Source organism: Bufo gargarizans, chromosome 4, assembly GCF_014858855.1.
Source record: "Bufo gargarizans isolate SCDJY-AF-19 chromosome 4, ASM1485885v1, whole genome shotgun sequence".
In the NCBI taxonomy this organism is placed as follows: domain Eukaryota; kingdom Metazoa; phylum Chordata; class Amphibia; order Anura; family Bufonidae; genus Bufo; species Bufo gargarizans.
The window spans coordinates 504299959-504320939 of NC_058083.1; the positions used below are offsets into that span (position 1 = coordinate 504299959).

At 43.4% G+C, this 20981-nt stretch overlaps 1 protein-coding gene across 1 annotated transcript in view; it reads left to right on the top strand.

Moving 5' to 3' along the window:
- Positions 1 to 6314, top strand: part of PPP2R5A (protein phosphatase 2 regulatory subunit B'alpha) — a 104925-nt gene extending 98611 nt beyond the window's left edge. The window contains exon 13 of the mRNA XM_044289120.1: positions 1468 to 6314. Within this exon, the coding sequence (XP_044145055.1) occupies positions 1468 to 1594 (127 nt within the window). The 3' untranslated portion in view covers positions 1595 to 6314. The remainder of the gene's footprint in view (positions 1 to 1467) is intronic.
- Positions 6315 to 20981: the final 14667 nt, after the last annotated feature.

The window sequence follows — 20981 nt, forward strand, 5'->3', positions numbered from 1 at the left end:
ATGGATCCTCTTCTGCATACAGCTGCCCTACGGTCGGTGCCCGTGCATTGCGGACCGAATTTTTTTCAATATATTTTTTATTTTTTTTTAAATCCCCTTCCATAGACTCTGCCATATAGTTAAAGAGGACCTTTCACTTGTATAAACTATGTGAACTGAGTATGCTGCCATATAGAGCGGCGCCCGGGGATCCGCGTGACGGGGAGATGCAGCGGTGGCCGTGCAGGGAATGTCTATAGCAGGGGCCTGGGCATTGTGGGGGTATTTGTACTTATGGATAACCCCTTTAAATAATTGCACTTCTGGTAGCCTACTGCTTGCACTACGGGGACCTCACTGGAGAAACGGGGGAGCATATCTCAGATGCTGTGGCCACAATTGACCTGGTGCTATTGCTGATCGCAGACGCTAGTCTCTGGTGTTTGCTGTTTAAGGCTAGGTCTACACGACGACATGTTTCGCGCAACAAGGCACAACTACACTGCAACATTTGTTATAATGGTGTCGCACTGCGACGTGACAGTCGCAGAAAAATCAATCTCGAATGGATTTTTGCGACTGTCGCCTCACAGTCGCAGCAAGTGGCAGTGCGACACCATAGACTATCATTTATAAAAATTTGTTTACAACGAAAGTCCAGACCGGGTGTTACCATTTGGGGGGTGTGCCCCTGCACAGTCTGCCACTGGCAGCACAGATTGGATAATGTCACACCGTTGTACGTTTATTCAAAAATGTCTAATAGGAATAATAGAGGAATGGCACAACATCGTCATGAGAATATATGCCCCAGAAGTGGAGAATGCAGTAGATACTAAAATTTTAATGCCAGGAGAGGTCTTCTTTAAAGTGGTTGTCCAACTACATGAAGTTTCTTACAAACCAATTAGGCCGAGTTCACATCGTTATTTGGTCCGTTTTTTTCCATCAGTTATTGGGAGCCAAAACCAGGTGTGGATCAAAAACACAGGACAGGAACTGATCTTTCCATTGCACCTTATGTCTGTGGAGGCTCCACACCTGGTTTTGGCTCACAATAACTGATGGGTGAACTGGGCCTTACAAAGAAGTAATGCCTTACCGATCCCCTGTTGCTTCTGTGCTTTTGCTTCCTGGCTCCCCCGCTGCCTCTCTTTACTATAACAAAGGTGTGGCGTGTTGACCTATGACCCACTGGCGGTAGCGATGGCACCTTGACACCACTCGGGTCACATATTGTCGGGTGAATGGAGACCGGCGGGGGCCTCGGAAAGTGTCAGCATGAGAGTGACCGGACTGGTAAGGTAAGTAATACTACTTTTTGTTTTGTTTTACCATTGTCAGTTGTTGTCTGACCTGTAACTATATGGCGGTGTGATTGTAAGCAGGAATTTGGAGAGACGATGCACAAACCTTTTTATAAAGAGATTTATTATTAAAGTACTACTCAAATGTATTTACCATTGTGCCTATCCATTTATGCTTCAGGGAGAAGAAGAAGGAGCTGGAGCGCGAGGAGCTGTGGAGAAGGCTGGACGACCTGCAGCTGAAGAAGGCCCTGGCCGATCAGCCGAACAGTGCTTTTAGTGTACAGAACAATACAAGTGCCAAATAGACCACATCATGTCGACCTCTGCTTCATAGGCATACTTTTGTATATTTTTTTTCTGTTCTATTTCCCCCCCTGAAATTGTAAAGTAAAAGCCGATTATTATAATTTTTTTTTGTTAGGGGGGTGCATCTCCCCTTCCTGAGATCTGCTCCGCTGTGAGTGGGGGGTCAGCGATTCATTGCAGGGCAACTTGTTGCTGACCCCTCGGACAGCGGGCATGTTAACCAGCTCTGTGTTACAGCGTTAGTCATGATTACTGGGGAGGAGAATATTATTATTTTTTTTTTTTTTTTTTTTTTTTCTTTTTTTTTTATAACCTATAATTTGAGTGAGGTAATTCTGGGGGTGGTGAGAATTATGACTTGAATTCTTTAATATTATTATATATATATATTTTTTGATTGTGTTGCACATAGGTGTATTAGTCTGCTATGTACATTTTTCTTGTGTTAATCTCTCTACTGTTCTGTGTTTGGAGGTTCTTAAGGCGCCCCCACGTCGGACACCCTCCGCGGTGGCGGCAGCCATGTTTTATGGGCAGAACCAGCAGTATCCATGAAATGCATCTCCCTGGGAACTGGTGCTGTATCAGTAGACCCCACTGACTTCATTTTTGGTTTGCTGAACCCATGATAGACCGCCATTTATCTCCCCCATAACAGGTACACATCATTACTATAGCTCTTGGCACTACTGTTTCTATAGAAAAGGTACTTTCTTTTTGACTACCAGCCTTGTAAATGCAGATTTTTCTATACTGAGCAAGTAGGGAAGTTTGGTTGGGGGGGAAGGGGGGTTGGGTTGTCTTTGCTCCATTTCCTAAACCCCTGAGACAATACGGCTTATAGAAGTCTCCCGTACCGCAAGGTAGCTGCTCTGTTTCCTGCTGGGTTTAAAGACGCGCACATGGAGTAGCCTTGCCATTCATTTGCGTTGTAGCAGTCACCTATGCAAATCATTCCAGTGAGTATTAGACAATGTGTAGTGAGTGGCAAGGAAGTATTAGTGACGTCTGTGTCCGTGCTGGTGTCGTGCACTTCTCCCCCAGTGATCCTTTAATGAGATAATAGCTTTACAATAATGTCTGTGTGCAGGCGGAGATCAGCGGTGCAGGCGCTCCGATGAGTAGATGGCCCCCCCTTAGACAATAGTTGCTTTACTTCTTCACTTCAGAGTTGTGTTTTTTATTTTTTTAAAGCGGGCCTAGTTCTTTTGTGACGTCCTCCCAGTTGCCATGCAACACGTAGCAGAGCCAGGTTTGTCATTTGATACAATTCAGCTCTGCTACATCTCTGCATAATGCAAGTAGCTTTTGCACGAGCCGACAGGTTGCGACAGTCTAGGCTTGACCGCTCGCACAATAGCTGCATTGAATTTTTGCATTGGCAGCCGATCTAATGGAAATGATGCAATAGTTGATAGAATTGTAAATGATTTTATTACACACGTGGGGATTGGACGGTTAATCCTACAGCGGTGCTTGTTTGGTTAGGGATTATCACTGACCCGTGTGTCCTCTGTCACACATTGGGGATCTCCACTTTTTTACGGTATTATTCCAAATCTAAGAGTAGGAACACCCACACTATACAGCCCCTCAATGGCCCAGGGCTCCCCTTCCCACCAAATTCTCCACCTCAAGATTGTTGCAACTGAATTTCAGGCTTGACATAGAGCCACTTGAACTCTGATCGTGGGATGACCGGATCCGACTTCACAGGGTTGGTTTGTTGTCTGTTACCATGGAGACAATAGGTCTATATAGGAGCTTTTTTTTTATTATTATAACCCATTGCAGATTTGCTACATTTCTCATTTTAGACACTTTTTGACAAAAATAACTTTGTGAAGGTGGACATGGCATTTAATCTGATTCATGTTGTGGGTCGGGGCGCCCCCTTTATGGCATTCTATAGATGCCATTTAGTAAAGTACCCTATAACCTAAATCGGATAAAACACTATGGCTGCCTTCACAACCCGATTATTATAATTTTTTTGTCCCAGTGAATCCAAAATGAAAAATTAAGCAGCTTTGCAATAGGTGAAAATACTAAACTTCCTTCAGCTCCTATACAGACCTATGTGTCTCCATGGTAACAGACAGCAAACAAACCCCGTGTAGTCTGATCTTGCAGTTATTACCTGCTACCTGTACTTCTTGCTACACTACCAATGTGTGGCAAATGGAGGGAAATTTGGTGTCCAAGGTGGACCTGGCCTTAAAAGGGGCTTACCGGTAATAACTTTTTATCACGTGTCCGCCGCCTGACCCCTGAAACAGAAGATTCATATTTACTTGCTCCGCCATGCGGCCCCCATCTTCCAGTCCCGGCGCTGTTTACATCCAGCTGGCCACTGGCATGGTCACACGCTCTGCACCAGCCAATGACTGGCTTCAGTGGTGACGTGGCCAGGAGCTGCACATCACCGTTGAAGCCAGTCATTGGCTGGAGCATGCGTGTGACCATGTCCATCCACTGCCAGGTGTAAGCCGTGCGGGGCGGAGGATTGGAGTGGACTAGAGCAGGTAAGTGTCAATCTTGTGTTCCAGGGGGCAGGCAGCAGGCACTTGATAAAAAATAATTATTATTATTGGAAAACCTCTTTAATGGCTCCTTGGGGAGCGGTTCATAGAGCAAAGGTATTGCACCCTGTGCATTTTTAGGTGATCTGTACGATGTCCTATGTACAGGGACCTGTCCTTCAGATTACTTTTGCTAGATTGCAGGTCACGTGTCATTCCAATATCTTATGGGGGAAACTCCGGCATACAGTATGTGTCACACATGCAACTTTATGGACCCCATAAAAATAGCCTTGGAGCAATAGCCTAATTTTCCTCTGTATTTCTCCCTCCTTAGCACGGTCAGTGAGAGAACCCCATTTACTGTGCGCCAATTATACAAGGGGTCGCTCTATGGACCTCTCAAGTTCTGTGCTGATCTCTTCTAGGTATTCTCCATCCTATATCCTGTAGATCAGACATGGCAGCCCGGTATGTGTCTTAGCTCAATGCCCCACGTTACATGCAGATTTCTGTCTGCTGCTATGGAAGGACAGCAGGTCGTCAGTTTAATAACTTTGTCCATTGAGCATTGACATGACTTGGGAGCGTTTCCCCTTTAAGTAAATGGAAAAAAGACACCATAGTCAACTGCTTGACTTATCTATTACTACGGGACATAACTGACATGAATGACTGTGGGACTTGGTGACAAGCCCCATAGAAGCGCCAAGGTTTTTTTGTTTGTTTTTTATTAGGGGAAATGATTTATAACTCACAATAGCCAATTGGCATCAACTGTCAGCAGCCTTAATCTTGCACCCCATTATTAAAGGGGTTGTACAGGATTACAAGAACATGGCTGCCTTCTGCCGAAACCAATGAGATGTTTCTGGTATTGCCTCTTGGCTCCAATAAAGTAATTTGGGGTGAGCTGCAGTACCACACGCAAACTGCAGACGAGTATGGCGCTGTTTTTGGAAGAAGCAGCCATGTTCACGTCAACACCCTGCTGAGATATACCACTATGCTGTACGGTAACATTCCATAATCTGGATTACAATGTGAACAACGAAATGCTGATTATGGTCCATGTAGGATGACTCTTTTCAGTGGTCGGGGGTCCATTAAAACGCTACTACCTACGTGCAGGAGATGAGCCATGCTGCTGGCCAACACTCCGGCTTTTGTAGTCCCATTAATGCCATGCAGAATCTATTAGAGGGGAGACGTAGCCCCCCAAATCCTGCCCCATTGACATACATGAGCTGCTGGGAATACCCAGCCCATAGACACTCAAGGGTATCTGACCACCCCCTAGATATTATATTATTGCATGCTGGGACTAAAGCTTACCCTATACCAATCACGTGCGGGGACCTGCAATAATGAATACCTACATTCAGGGAGATTTGTTTTCAGGGATTGTCTAGTTTTTAATGTACGAAAATAAAAAATTTATGCCTAAGAGGAAATGTCACTGTACGGAATACAGGGAAACTTTGTAGTTTTTTTTTTTTTTTTTTAGTCCAATATTTTTTTTTTCCTCTTTTAGTAAATAAAATTCTATTTATCCTATTTTAAAGAGCTCTTAAGAACCAGAAATGAAGGACTCCGTGCATTTTCCCCGTTTTTTTTTTGTTTTTTTTTGTCTCTGGATGACTATTTTCATACTAGAATGATTTATTCAACGAGAATGACAGTATATATAGATATATTTCTATTTTTTAAATTTCATGTAACATTTTTTCCTGGGAGAAAAAAAAAAATCTGAATTTATATTCGATAAAGCTTTAGGATACTGCAGATTCTATTATTGCACCCGGTCAAATGGTCTGTAATGGCGCCAGAACCTGCTCGGTTGCCGTTTCTTAAATTGGTGGGCTGAAACGCGTCAGGCTTTAACAACAATGAAAAAAAAAGTCTGGAGGCAAACAGCTGGGTTTCATGATAAGTGTGTGACTATATGAATTCTCCTGCTGTTCCATGGTTACTGTCTGTACTTCATCCTGTAGGCTTTAGATGATGGCGCCCCGTTTTATGTCACAGAAACGCAGTATGAAACAGAACGCGTTGAGTGACCTTCTGTCGTCTGCTCCGTGCTGAAGCATTTCTCTAGAAGTACCATTCCAATCACTGGCAGTCGTGTGAAACTCTTGTTTTGTACATTTAAAGGCAGTCACCAGGGGAACGTCATTTAATAAACTCTCTGTTTGTATATCGTGCCGTGTAGTGTGTGTGATTTGTCCATTATCCTATATCTCTGACACCACGAGTCGCCGGGAAGTAAATGAACCGGAAAAAACGCTGTCGCTGCCTTAAAGCAATCAGCACATAGCGTCTAATCACGGAGGATAATCCTGATCTTCCATCTGCTGCTGCTCGTAGCCTATAGATTGCACATCTATCATTGTCCTGGAGAGGGAACATGATGTGATCCTCTGTGACAACGTGTTCAGGACCTGTCCCCAAGGAGATGGGCAGTCTGGATGATCATGGCTGATTTAAAAGGGATATGAAAATCCGGTATCCTATCATGACAATCTTTCTGACAAAGCTAGAACCCGCCCTTAACCTCACATGGATCCAGAGATCTCCCAATTCATTGCTCCAATTAGGTCTCTTGCACACGATTATGTTCAGTTTTTTGCATTTCATAGACGGAACCATTCTTTTCAATGGATCCACAACAAAAAACGGAAGGTACTCCGTATGCCTCCCATTTCTGTATTTCCGTTCCGTTCAAAGATAGAACATGTCCTATTATTGTCCGCATTACTGACCAGGATAGTAGTGTTCTATCAGGGGCCAGCTGTTCCGTTCTGCAAAAAACGGGATGCACACGAACGTCATCCATATTTCTTGCGGATCCGTTTTTTGCAGACCGCAAAATACTGAAAAAGCCATATGGTCGTGTGCAAGAGGCCTTACTCTGCTAGATTTATTTTAGGCTTGCAGCTCAGGGGGAGGGGGATCTAACAGAAGATATGGCTGGTGGCAGTTGAAGATTTAAACTGAGCGTGTGTGACCACCTCAGGGGTGGATGGAAAAATTGGGAAAAGAACAAACAGCAGGTGGCACTATAAAGATACGTTTTACTGAATACCTCAGCGGCTATATAGAATTTTTTATTGAATGCAATTACAAAAGTATTCTGATCCAGATGTTGGTTTAAAAAAAAAGTGGAATATTTTTCATGGCACAACCCCTTTTAAAGGGACACGAAGGATAACTAGGTGAAAAGAGGCAGAAAGAAAATGACTCGGTGGGCAGGAAAATGAAAGCTGCTCTGAGATTGGTTGCTGGTGGTTTTGATAAATGAGCCCTATTATACTTATAGTTGGCTCCCCCTGAGGGTGAATTCACACGTATTTTCGGCCCACGTCCGATCCTCTAATTTTTGCATATCGCACATGGACACGTTGATTTATTTGGGGCCACAAAAAATGTGGATTGCAAGTGGATGTCATCGGTGTGTTGTCTGCATCAGCGTGGCCGAGCCACAAATTATACAACAGGGCCTGCGTAAAGTGCGGTGTGCACATGGAGTGTATCCGTATTTTGCAGATCCGTGACTTGTGGACTGCAAAACATACGTGTCCTATATAGCTCTTGGACCAACGGCTAGAGTGGAATGGACAGGTGCGAGTGGCGTTTAGCTGCTAAGTGGACCACCCAGTCGGTCTTCGCTTCAGGTCTGTGGTTCATTTTTACATATCACATGCTCGGTATGAGATGGTTTGCACCTCATAACTCAAAGTTCTCTCCGTAGACAGTGTGTATAGGCCATGAAGGTCTCCATATTCACTATTACAATTTATTTATTTTTTACCAACATAATCATGATTTGTGGTTGAACCAGAGAAGGTACATTATGGCCCCATTGACGGTTCAGGGTGCTAGATCGTGTTTCTTAGAGACTCTGAGATTATGGAACCACAATGTGGCTGTGTGTATGGGGCCTTAATATAAAGCTGCATGTAAGTGTCCATATAATGGCCATACCCGGACCTCACCTGCTCCATAGTGAACGGAGTCCATCTGAATACGACCCAAGTTAAAAGGGTTGTACAGGATGAGAAATCCCATGGGTGCTCTAGTCCAGAAATGGCGCAGATTGTGTGTATTGTTCCTGCGCACCCCCATTTACTTTAAGGGAAATGCACACCCATGGATGGACATGGTTTTGGGAAGAAAGTGTTTTTGTAATCCTATTCAACCCCTTATAAAAATCAGTCCTACATGGGTTACCAATGCTGATTAACAGCCAGGAATGGCAAGGTCTGGCAGTCTTCACTGTAGCTCTAGCATTATGTTCCTAAAGCAGGACAGTTGGGGTGAACAGGGCTATTGTTGCCACCCAGATGGATTAAAAGAATATGATAAAAAAGATAATTTTTTTTTTGGGGGAGGGAGAGACTGTGGCAGTCAGTATAATACACACTGTAGCTGCTGCAGCACCTCATAGTTGATGTTCATAATGCCCCTGTTTCTTTCAGAAAAAAAGGTTCTGCAGTAACAGAGTTGTCTTATAGGGAATAATGTACCTGCCGTAACATATTAAAAATGACACTTTATGATTGTATTAGGAGATATGAAATTGTTTTAAACAAAAGCCTTTAAAATAGTCTGCTGATCCACTGTATCGATGACATCAGGCATAAGACCAATCAGTGGTGACGCCTGTCACAGCTGCAGGATCGATGGCGAGCGGTGATGCTGGAGATGTAACTGGTATATTAAGACTGTGTCTGTGCTCCAGAGGAAAGGGATATGTCTAGACCCAGGAGCTGCTGACATAACACAGGACAGAGCCTGTATCTCCCTATAAATGGCTAGTAACCCTCCTAGCACATGGGACCACAGATATCATATATGGTACTCATCTGTTCAAAACTTATACTCCACAGGATGCAAATACCTACAATGCATCCAGAAAGTCTTCAGACCCCTTCACATGTTATGTTGCAGCCTTGTGCTAAAATAAAAGTCACGTTTCCCCCATAATTCTGCACTCAGTCCCCCATAATGAGACAACAGAAGGTTAGCAATCTTGGCTTATTTAATTAAAAAAAATAATAATAATTTGCATTCATATACGTAAGTACTGATACCCTTTACTCGGGACTAAAGCTGGATTTAGAAACGTTACTTCCGGCCAGTCGGGTCTCCTTCACTGTATGACGATGGGGAAATCACTATTGCAATCCCTTGTCCCCCATACAAAATCATGGCTTCTGAGCAGCAGATCACTGTTTAGGCGACAGGATCGCCAGCTGAATGAGAGTGTGGCACATTTAGACTGCAAGATGATCGAGAACGACTGTTCACAGGAACGGTCATTCCTGATAATCTGGGCGATTATTGGTGCGTCTAAATGCATGTTCCGTGGAAGCCCCTTTGGCAGTGATTACAGCCTCCAGTCTTGGGGATGATGCCACACGGTTTACACATGGGGATTTTTGGCCATTCTTCTCTGTAGATCCTATCAAGCTCTGTCAGATCAGATGGGGACTGTCAGTGGACAGACATTTTCAGGTCTTTCCATAGATGTTCAATTGGGTGGAAGTCAGGACTCTGGCTGGGCCACTCAAGGACACACCATGTCCCTAAGCCACTGCTGTGTTGTCTTGGCTGTGGGGTTAGGGTTAGTACAAGACCACAACATAACCAAATGTGAAAAAAATAATAAAGTGTCTGAAGACTTTCCGAATGCATTGTACATGATCTACAATGCCTGGGTAAGGCCTCTTTCACACTTGCGTTGTCCGGATCCGGCGTGTACTCCACTTGCCGGAATTACACACCGGATCCGGAAAAATGCAAGTGTACTGAAAGCATTTGAAGACTGATCTGTCTTCAAAATGCTTTCAGTGTTACTATGGCAGCCAGGACGCTATTAAAGTCCTGGTTGCCATAGTAGGAGCGGTAAACTCACAGTCCGCGCAGCTCCCGGGACGCTCCAGAGTGACGTCAGAGCGCCCCATGCGCATGGATGACGTGCCATGCGATCACGTCATCCATGCACGTGGAGCGCCCCAGGAGCCGCACGGACGGTAAGTATGCTGCTCCCCCACTCCCCGCTATACTTTACCATGGCTGCCAGGACTTTAGCTTCTTGGCAGCCATGGTAACCATTCAGAAAAAGCTAAACATCGGATCCGGCAATGCGCCAAAACGCCGTTTAGCTTAAGGCCGGATCCGGATCAATGCCTTTCAATGGGCATTCATTCCGGATCCGGCCTTGCGGCAAGTCTTCAGGATTTTTGGCCGGAGCAAAAAGCGCAGCATGCTGCGGTATTTTCTCCGGCCAAAAAACGTTCCGTTCCAGAACTGAAGACATCCTGAACGGATTTCTCTCCATTCAGAATGCGTTAGGATAAAACTGATCAGGATTCTTCCGGCATAGAGCCCCGACGACAGAACTCTATGCCGGAAGAAAAGAACGCAGGTGTGAAAGAGCCCTAAGAAGGATGCACAACTGTAAGTGGCGTAACATGGCTATGGAGTCCCCTCAGGGCCGGATGAATACAATGGCCTCGGGATACAATATTTTCAGCTTACAATGGTCTTTTCTGACCCATCGTAAGTTGAAACTAGACTCAACATACAATGTCTCAGAATCAGGTCCAACCAATCAAGGCCACTTCTCTGGTAAAATACAGGTAAAACTCGAAAAATTTGAATATTGTGCAAAGTTCATTTATTTCAGTAATGCAACTTAAAAGGTGAAACTAATATATGAGACTCATTACCTGCAAAGCGAGATATTTCAAGCCTTTATTTGTTATAGTTTTAAAGATTATGGCTTACAGCTTATGAAACCCCAAAGTCACAGTTTTGAGGAACCCTTTGCTCAGGGGGTATGGATTAATTAGCTGACTAGAGTGCGACACTTTGAGCCTAGAATATTGAACCTTTACACAATATTCAAATTTTAAGCTGCATTACTGAAATAAATTAACTTTGCATGATATTCAAATTTTTTGATTGTCACCTGTAGCTGTACTAGATGCTAGTTACCAGCTATTCCTGGCTGTTATATGTAAGGACTTGTGTTCTCTCTCTTAGTTATCTGCTTAAAGCTTCATTTTCTCTTATCTTTGACGTTTGGGAACAGATTACTTAACTTACAATGGTTTCAACATACACTATTCATTGGTTCCAGGACGACTTTTGTATCTTGAGGGACCACATGTACAGATTTACTGTTGTGGTTCAGTAAAGAATGGGTCCCACTACCGAGAAAGTTTTGCACTTTGTACCTCATTCCACACTTCCATCCATTGTTGTTTCCGTTCCAAAACTCTAGATGTGAGATCTACCAGGTACTCTTTCCTTCCCCCCAAATTATACCATTTCCTGCTGCTAGGGCAGTATCCGAATATCCAAGAAAACCTGTTTTAAAAGGGAACATTTCCCCACAATCAGGGGCGGACACAGACAGCAGAGGGCCCCTGTGCAAAGAATGTGCACCCCTTATCGGTGATTGATAACATTCCCTGTGTAAGTGTGTATACAGAGATAGCTGTCAGTCACTGATCGCATTCTCCATGTAAGTGTGTATACAGAGATAGCCATACACGGGGGAGGTGTTATCAGTGATTGATAACATTCTCTGTGTAAGGGCTCATACACATGACCGTTTGCTGCCCATGGCCGTATTGCGGCCCGCAATACACGGGCATCGGCTGTGTGCATCCCGCATCGTGGACCCATTCACTTCAATGGGTCAGCACTCCAGGAGATGCGGAACAAGCACTACGGAGTGGTTCCGTGGGTGTTCTGTCCGTGCCTCCGCACTGCAAAAAAGCACTGCATGCATTACTTTGCAGTGCGGGCAGATCACGGACCCATTCACGTTGAATGGATCTGCGGCAGTCGCATGGATGTTGCTGTGCATTGGGAACCGCAAATTGCGGTCCCCCAATGCACTTGAGCCCTAAGTGTGTATACAGAGATAGCCGTCAGTCACTGATGGTTATATACAGAGGAGGCATTGTCAGTGATTAATAGCATTCTCTGTAGAAGTATGTATACAGAGATAGCTGTACACGGGTAGCACATGTAAGTTTAGAAACGGCAGATATGTAAATGTATAAATTACAAGTCAAACAATCTTTTCCCTCAAAACTAAATATTAATCTGTTCAGCAACGTGCTGGCTACAAGTTACATTTCACGGTGGCAGGTTCTCATAAGCGCTGCAGCCTTATCACATATCTCGTTAGCCTGTATAATACATGCAGTATTGTATATACAGTCTGGGCAGCATACGCTGTATATATATGAAGCTGCTGCGTGCAGTGATGCTACGAGGATATCAGCACATGTCTTAAGCAGCAGGTAACTGAACAATTCTTCCATTGTTTAGTATGAGAGCAGAACGCAGTATGACGGCGTGGTGTCACATGGGCAGCTTTACACACAAGCTACGATGACCGCACAAAGAGGAAAGCATTCTGCACACCCTGTATATCTGGGGCTATTCTGCGCTACACAACTGTCCTCCTATGGAGAAATCTGAGGGTGAGCCAAATCTCAGCGACAATTAGTTAATTGAACTATGTCCCTGTATACATGTGGACAATAAAGGGGGGGGGGGGGGATTTATTAAGACTGGCATTTTAAATGCCAGTCGCAATAACCCATATTTCTGGCGATGGACCCTCCGAAGTTATGACGAGCCGCTGGTTACTACATAACTTCGGCATATCCTGCACCAGTCTAAAGTAAGCCAGCTTCCTTGTGGTCTTTAGTGATGGACGAACATCTGCCAGGACGGTTTGCGAAACGCGATCGCGCGAAAACTATCAAATGTTTGCGAACCGCAAGTTTGCAGCGGGTCTCATTCATTTTAATGGCAGGCGAACCTGAAAAACCTTTAGCTCATATTTCAGCATGGACCGTGAAATACCAGATGTATTACTCGAATTTGCGATCTCCATTATTTTTTTTCAATGCCAAATATCGGCAATTCAATTTTCGCGTATGCGCAAATGCACTATACAGTACCCAAATGCACTATAAAGAAAGTATATTGGTTTAAAAAAAAAAAAAAAAAAAACTCAATCTGTTTTTTGGGGGAGACTGGCATATCCCACCAGTAGAAATTATTTGTTCCAATAGCGTTTGTCCCTCTATATACCTGCAGTATCGCAGCAGAACCGCAAACAACTGCCGCACAATATAAATGCACTATAATATACTGTCTAACATAGAAAGTATATTATAACATTGTACAAGGAAGGCAATCCATTAGAATATACATAAAGATAAAACGTAACCTTTAATAATGTTACTATGAGGATCCATTCACATGTCCGCAAAACACTGACACCAGCAATGTGCATTCTGCAATTTGCGGACCGCACATCGCCGGCACTATAATGGAAAATGCCTAATCTTGTCTGCAGTTGTGGACAAGAATAGGACATGTTCTATTTTTTGGCGGAAACGGAAGCACAGATGCGGAAGTGCGGATCCACAAATGCGGACAGCACATTCCGGCCCCATTGAAAATGAATGGGTCTGCACCCGTTCCGCAAAATTGCAGGAACAGATGCGGACCCTATTTTGCGGACGTGTGAATGGAAAAGATATTCCTCAAAATGAAAATAAATTAAATTATTAAAGTTAAGCAAAAAGCATAGATGTGGTCGGCAATAACAAGTGCTCGGCGGCACCAAATCAGAAACCATATGTCCTACCACAATCCGGGGGGTTCCAGTGCACATCCATGAATCCCGGAGGGAAAGCAAACAACATCCATGAATCCCGGAAGGAAAGCAAAAAACATCCATCCCTGGGCTAGATGATGATGTGGTATTGAAGGACAGGGTGGGCAAAGAACTGTCCCTGATATTGCCCTACAGGGGGGGGCTATTCTGGCCCTGATAGCCTAACCACAGACCACCCGCCCTGATAAGAGCGACCCCGTCCGGAACCTTACCCTATATAAAATGGCCCTAATAAGCCCCTAGCCCCTGACTTCCAGGTGATCACTATATAGATCTATGTGTTTTTGACTCATTATAAAAGTATATTATAAGTATATCACACCCCTCTGTGTATCACACATATCAATAGCACACCTATACCAGTGCTTAAAATGACTTTTGTGGCCCTATTAGCTAGCGTTTGGTGTCCCTAACAGCCTGTCCCTGCTCCACACAGCAACCTCTCCCTACACTGGCAAAACACTGAATGTAAAATGGCGGCCAGATCGGGTTTATTTATAAGGTAGGGGGTATGTCCAAGTACTGAAATGTCTCAATTGGCTGTCCTGTACCACCTGATGGATGTGTCATGGGTCAAAGTTCTTTACAATGTAAAAGAATATGGCAGGCGCAAATTTCTCCATATGTTCGGTGAATCGCGAACATGCAAAGTTCGGCGCGAAACGACCGCCGGGCGAACCGCAAGGCCATCTCTAGTGGTCTTATATTTAGAGCATTTTCTATGCCTAAAACAGGCATAATAAATGATGAATGACTTTTAGACCTGGAGTGAATGGGAAATAGTCGCAGATTGAAGGTTATTGCACCACAATCTGTGTCAGAAATAACCCTAATATATTCCTGGATAATAAATGCCCCCCGAGGTTTATTCATGTAACTGTAAATTGTTTATATTCATTCATGTTTCCAGGAGGAATAACAAAGGCACAGCAGAGTTCTAATAACAGATGCTCCAGAATTAATGGGGGGGGATATAAGTATTTACTAAGACAGGTCAGGAAGCACCAACTGCTCCTCTAACCACAGGGTACAAGCTCGAGCTCCTGTCTGATAAGACTGCCGACTGTGAAGGCAAAAAATAGTTCTGTCCCAGATTTCTTATAATAATTCCTTTTTAATAAGTACAAGATGATGGTACTGACATGGAGTTACAGAGCCAAGACAATGAGGAGCAGGCACAAAGTCACATTATAAGTACTTTCTCTGGGCATTGCCTGAGGTGAGGAGGACCTTAACCCCGGACACCCATGAGAATGCAGCACAATATTTAAAGCGGTATTCCACTTATCCTTTAAGTTATTAAAGGATAACAGTTCAGCGGGGGTCCTACCCCCATTGATCACGAGAACTGGAGCCATGTACCCCTCTGATCCCCAGTAAGTGATCAGTAAGGATCCCAGTCGTAGGTCCCCTACCTGATCTTATAGTTATTCCCATTCTGTGGATAAGGGATAACTTTTATCAGAAAATGAACTATCGTTTAAATCAAGTTTTTATGTTAAATACAAGTTTTTTATTTTTCTCATTTTCCATGTCCATATATAAAAAAATATATATACAGTACAGACCAAAAGTTTGGACACACCTTCTCATTCAAAGACTTTTCTTTATTTTCATGACTGAAAATTGTAGATTCACACTGAAGGCATCAAAACTATGAATTAACACATGTGGAATTATATACATAACAAAAAAGTGTGAAACAACAGAAAATGTCATATTCTAGGTTCTTCAAAGTAGCCACCTTTTGCTTTGATTACTGCTTTGCACACTCTTGGCATTCTCTTGATGAGCTTCAAGAGGTAGTCACCTGAAATGGTTTTCCAACAGTCTTGAAGGAGTTCCCAGAGATGCTTAGCACTTGTTGGCCCTTTTGCCTTCACTCTGCGGTCCAGCTCACCCCAAACCATCTCAAGTGGGTTCAGGTCCGGTGACTGTGGAGGCCAGGTCATCTGGCGCAGCACCCCATCACTCTCCTTCATGGTCAAATAGCCCTTACACAGCCTGGAGGTGTGTTTGGGGTCATTGTCCAGTTGAAAAATAAATGATGGTCCAACTAAACACAAACCGGATGGAATAGCATGCCGCTGCAAGATGCTGTGGTAGCCATGCTGGTTCAGTATGCCTTCAATTTTGAATAAATCCCCAACAGTGTCACCAGAAAAGCAGCCCCACACCATCACACCTCCTCCTCCATGCTTCACGGTGGGAACCAGGCATGTAGAGTCCATCCGTTCACCTTTTCTGCGTCGCACAAAGACACGGGGGTTGGAACCAAAGATCTCAAATTTGGACTCATCAGACCAAAGCACAGATTTCCACTGGTCTAATGTCCATTCCTTGTGTTCTTTAGCCCAAACAAGTCTCTTCTGCTTGTTGCTTGTCCTTAGCAGTGGTTTCCTAGCAGATATTATACCATGAAGGCCTGATTCACACAGTCTCCTCTTAACAGTTGTTCTAGAGATGTGTCTGCTGCTAGAACTCTGTGTGGCATTGACCTGGTCTCTAATCTGAGCTGCTGTTAACCTGCGATTTCTGAGGCTGGTGACTCGGATGAACTTATCCTCCGCAGCAGAGGTGACTCTTGGTCTTCCTTTCCTGGGGCGGTCCGCATGTGAGCCAGTTTCTTTGTAGCGCTTGATGGTTTTTGTGACTGCACTTGGGGACACTTTCAAAGTTTTCCCAATTTTTCGGACTGACTGACCTTCATTTCTTAAAGGAATGATGGCCACTCGTTTTTCTTTACTTAGCTGCTTTTTTCTTGCCATAATACAAATTCTAACAGTCTATTCAGTAGGACTATCAGCTGTGTATCCACCTGACTTCTCCACAACGCAACTGATGGTCCCAACCCCATTTATAAGGCAAGAAATCCCCCTTATTAAACCTGACAGGGCACACCTGTGAAGTGAAAACCATTTCAGGTGACTACCTCTTGAAGCTCAACAAGAGAATGCCAAGAGTGTGCAAAGCAGTAATCAAAGCAAAAGGTGGCTACTTTGAAAATATGTCATATTCTAGGTTCTTCAGTTGTTTCACACTTGATTGTTATGTATATAATTCCACATGTGTTAATTCATAGTTTTGATGCCTTCAGTGTGAATCTACAATTTTCATAGTCATGAAAAAAAAAAAAACTTTGAATGAGAAGGTGTGTCCAAACTTTTGGTCTGTACTGTATATATTAAAAAATCATTTTTTAGCACCACATTGTAAACTGGATTGTGCTGTCAAACAATGAAACTATTGGGATGAATGCTACAGCAGTGATGACTGTTCCACATACAAAGCTGCAAACAAGTGGGCGATGATCGGGAACATATCGTTTGTATGAACTTCATTACCAATCATTGTCCGGTGTATCGCCTCCCTGTTTCGTAGAGAAATCAATTGGCAGCAGCAGTCGCCTCAATATCATCACAGGATAACAATGACCGGTAACACCATTCACAGTAGGTGAAATCACACCTTATCTACTCCCTTCCCTGCACAGGTTACTGAGCATGCCTACAACACTCTCCCATAGACGTCAATATCTTGTGTGTCTATAGTCCTTGTTGCTGCTGTAAAGCTTCTCTGAATGTTGTTAACAGTAGCTAAGGCAAGATGGCCGCCATCATAATCATGCGGAAGCTCAGATAACCGTAACAGCTGCAAAGTTAGCTTACATCTACATAATATAAACTGCGTACTTACTTTAGAAGTGAATAGAGAAGAAAACTCCACCTCAAAATCTGTTTCAGCTAAGCACAGTATCTTCATAAAAATCTGATGTAATAATGTTTTGAGACAGTCTATATATCTTATGTATGTAGCTATATAAAGTCTATGTAACTTTGTGTAATACTACTTGTAGCCAGCAGGTGGCAGTGTTGTAGATTTTGCTCCCATGCATGGCTGTAAGGAACGCTGAGCCTCTGATGCCACCTGATGTATTGTACCTATCCTGTAAGTCAATGCTCGGCCAACTACTCTTTAGGGATGCAACACCATCTCTGACAACAGTGGGAGATTTTTTTTATATACAATTGCAAAATATAATAATACAACTTAACGATACACAGAAAAAAAAGAAAACTTCTGTTCTCATAATTATATTGATGGCTGCAGGGAGCAATTGGGTAAATTTCTCCTTTAACCCCAGTTGGCCATAGACGTAATGAGAACTGTAGTATTTGCAGTGGTGGGAATTCATCCCCATTACTACGGCGACTTCATTTGTTTTTTTGTGGGGATTCACCTTTTGGGCTCCCCCTCCGTCGGATACGTTGCCCCACCTGATCAGGAGCTACAACACTGCCATACTGAACTTCTTTCTAGGCTTCTACACTTGGATCCCCCACCCCAAGGACTCATGCACACGACCGGATGTATTTTGTGGTCCACAAAAAATACGGATGATGTCCGTGTGCATGGCGTATTCTGAGGAATGGAACAGCTGGCCCCTAATAGAACAGTCCGTAATGTGGACAATAATAGGACATGTTCTAATTTTTTGCAGAACGGACTTACGGAAACGGATAGCACACAGAGTAACCATTTTTTTGCGGACCCATTGAAATGAATGTTTCTGCATACGGTCACCCCCAAAAAACATTGAAGCCAACACTGACATGGACTGATCTTGGCCCCTGGCATTGACCTTCACGGGCCCCTCACTAACCACTACAGCCATGATACACTAGGCAATGTATTAGCCCAAACCTTGTACTTAAAGGAATGATGGCAATGCCCCGGTGATAAGTCTGATAATAGGTAATGATTCACCACACATACTTTTGGTAGGAAACCCCCTTTAAAAAGGCATCTGTCAGCAGTTTTGTACCTCTGACACTGGCTGACCTGTTACATGTGCGCTTGGCAGCTGAAGACATCTGTGTTGGCCCCATGTTCATATTATTCTCAGCAGTGCCGACACATATGAAGATGGGACCAACACAGATGCCTTCAGCTGCCAAGCGCACATGTAACAGGTCAGCCAGTGTCAGAGGTACAGAACTGCTGACAGATGCCCTGCAATGCTCAGCCTGTCTCCTGCCATATAAAGATTGGTTGGTTGTAGATGGAACATTTCATCCCTGGTACAAGAAAAACAGACTTTTAACCCATAATACTAAAGATTAAAATCCCTCTTTTAGTTAATATCCCTTAAAAAATTCTAATTTATTTGACGTTCCCTCGAAAAATTCCAGTGTTATCTGCTCTTCTAAGGCTACTTTCACACTAGCGGCAGCCTTCTCCGGCGGGTAAACAGCCTGCTGGATCCGTGCTGCCACAAGTGCCGGGATAAAACTATGACATGTCGTCGTTTTATTCCGGCCGCCTCTCGGCATGTTTGCCGTGCTGCCGCTGGAACTCCGGCCCTTCCCCATTATAGTCAATGAGGCCGGAGCGGACCTCCGGCGGCACACGTGCACTAGCGGCAGCACGGAACCGGCAGGCTGTTCACCCGCCGGAGAAGGCTGCCGCTAGTGTGAAAGTAGCCTAATACAGTACTGCAAAAAAAAAAAAAAAAAAAGATCTGAAATCTAAAAGTAAAGCTACATATATTCATAAATACACATCTACATGATGCTTAAATACAATACTGTGTGGTTTACAGGTACGTTCATACGGTTAGTAATGCTATAGCGCGTGATACTAAGACAACGGGAAATGGTCTGCTGCGTTTCATAATTCCAGAACAGTTTCTAAAACCAACCACTAGGGGGAGATTGCTTTATAGAGAGTTACACAGCTCCATAAAAAGATTCCATAAGCTCCTGCTAGTGGTGGCTGCAGGCTACCAGAATTTTATTACATGGCTCTATGACTGCACTAAGAAGGGGTTCTTAACAGCACATGTCAGTTATTTCGATTGTGCTTGCTTTAAACAGCAGGATCCCGGAGGCAATGTCTATAACAGGCATGGCCAACCTGAGGCTCTCCAGCTGTTGTAAAACTACAACTCCCACCATGCCCTGCTGCAGGCTGATAGCTGTAGGCAGTCTAAGCATGCTGGGAGTTGTAGTTTTGCAACAGCTGGAGAGCCTCAGGTTGGCCATGCCTGGTCTATAATCTGCAATAATTCCGATCGCAAACATTTAACCCCTCAAATGTCGCGGTCAGAGAGAGCTCTTTTCCTGGGTGCACTGCCGCAGAGATCAAGGAAGCAGTTTGGTTGCTGTGGCAACGGCAGACCCTCTGAACTATCAAAGGCCTGCCACAGCGATGTTCCTATGGAGCCCTGCTTGTGAACATTGGCCTTGCTCCTATCTCCCATAGACTGCAATGGTAATTTATTGCAATCTATGGGAGAAGCGATCAAATGATCACATGTTCAAATCCCCTAAGTAGTCTTAAAAAATAAAAAATAAAAAAATAAAAAATAAAAAAAAAACACACCATCTCTTTTCTCCATAATAAAAACAAACAAGAATAAAGATCATGGTTATCTTTGCATCCCAAAATGCCTGAATAAAAATATAAACGTATTTATCCCATATGGTGAACGCTGTAACAAAAAAAAAAATAAAAAAAAAATGACTTAGTCACCGTTTTGTCATCGCTCACCTGCCAAACAAGTGATCACTTCAGTGATCAAAGTGGTTTCTTTAAGTATTAAAAACACAAGAAAAACGATATAAAAATGTGGCATTGCGGTAAGCATTGGGAAAGCCGTAAAAACAAAACTATGGTGGAATCATTTTTTTTCCCCCCAATTCCACCCAAAATTGGTATTATTTTCCAGCTTCCCACTACATCCTATGCATTATTAAAAATGATGCCACTAGAATGTACAACTTGTCCCGCAAAAAAACAAGCCCTCATATGGCTATGTGATCGAAAAAATTAAAAAGTTATGGCTCCGGGAAAAAAAAAAAATAAGAAAATTGCTCAATCAGGAAAGGGTTGAACTCTGTAACAAAGTAATGGATCCCCATAAAGATATATTCTGAATTAATTAGCACTGAAGTTTGTACCCATTTTGTTTGAACCCCTTACCTGACACATATTTTGTGCTTTAATCACTGAGCCATTTTTGGCCATTTCCTATTTGTGTTGGTTAAATGAGTGTACATTTATGTTATAAGATGATTTTTCTTGTCTATGACACATTGGGGATATTTAAAAAAAAAAATCATTTTACACAGTATTTTTTTTTAG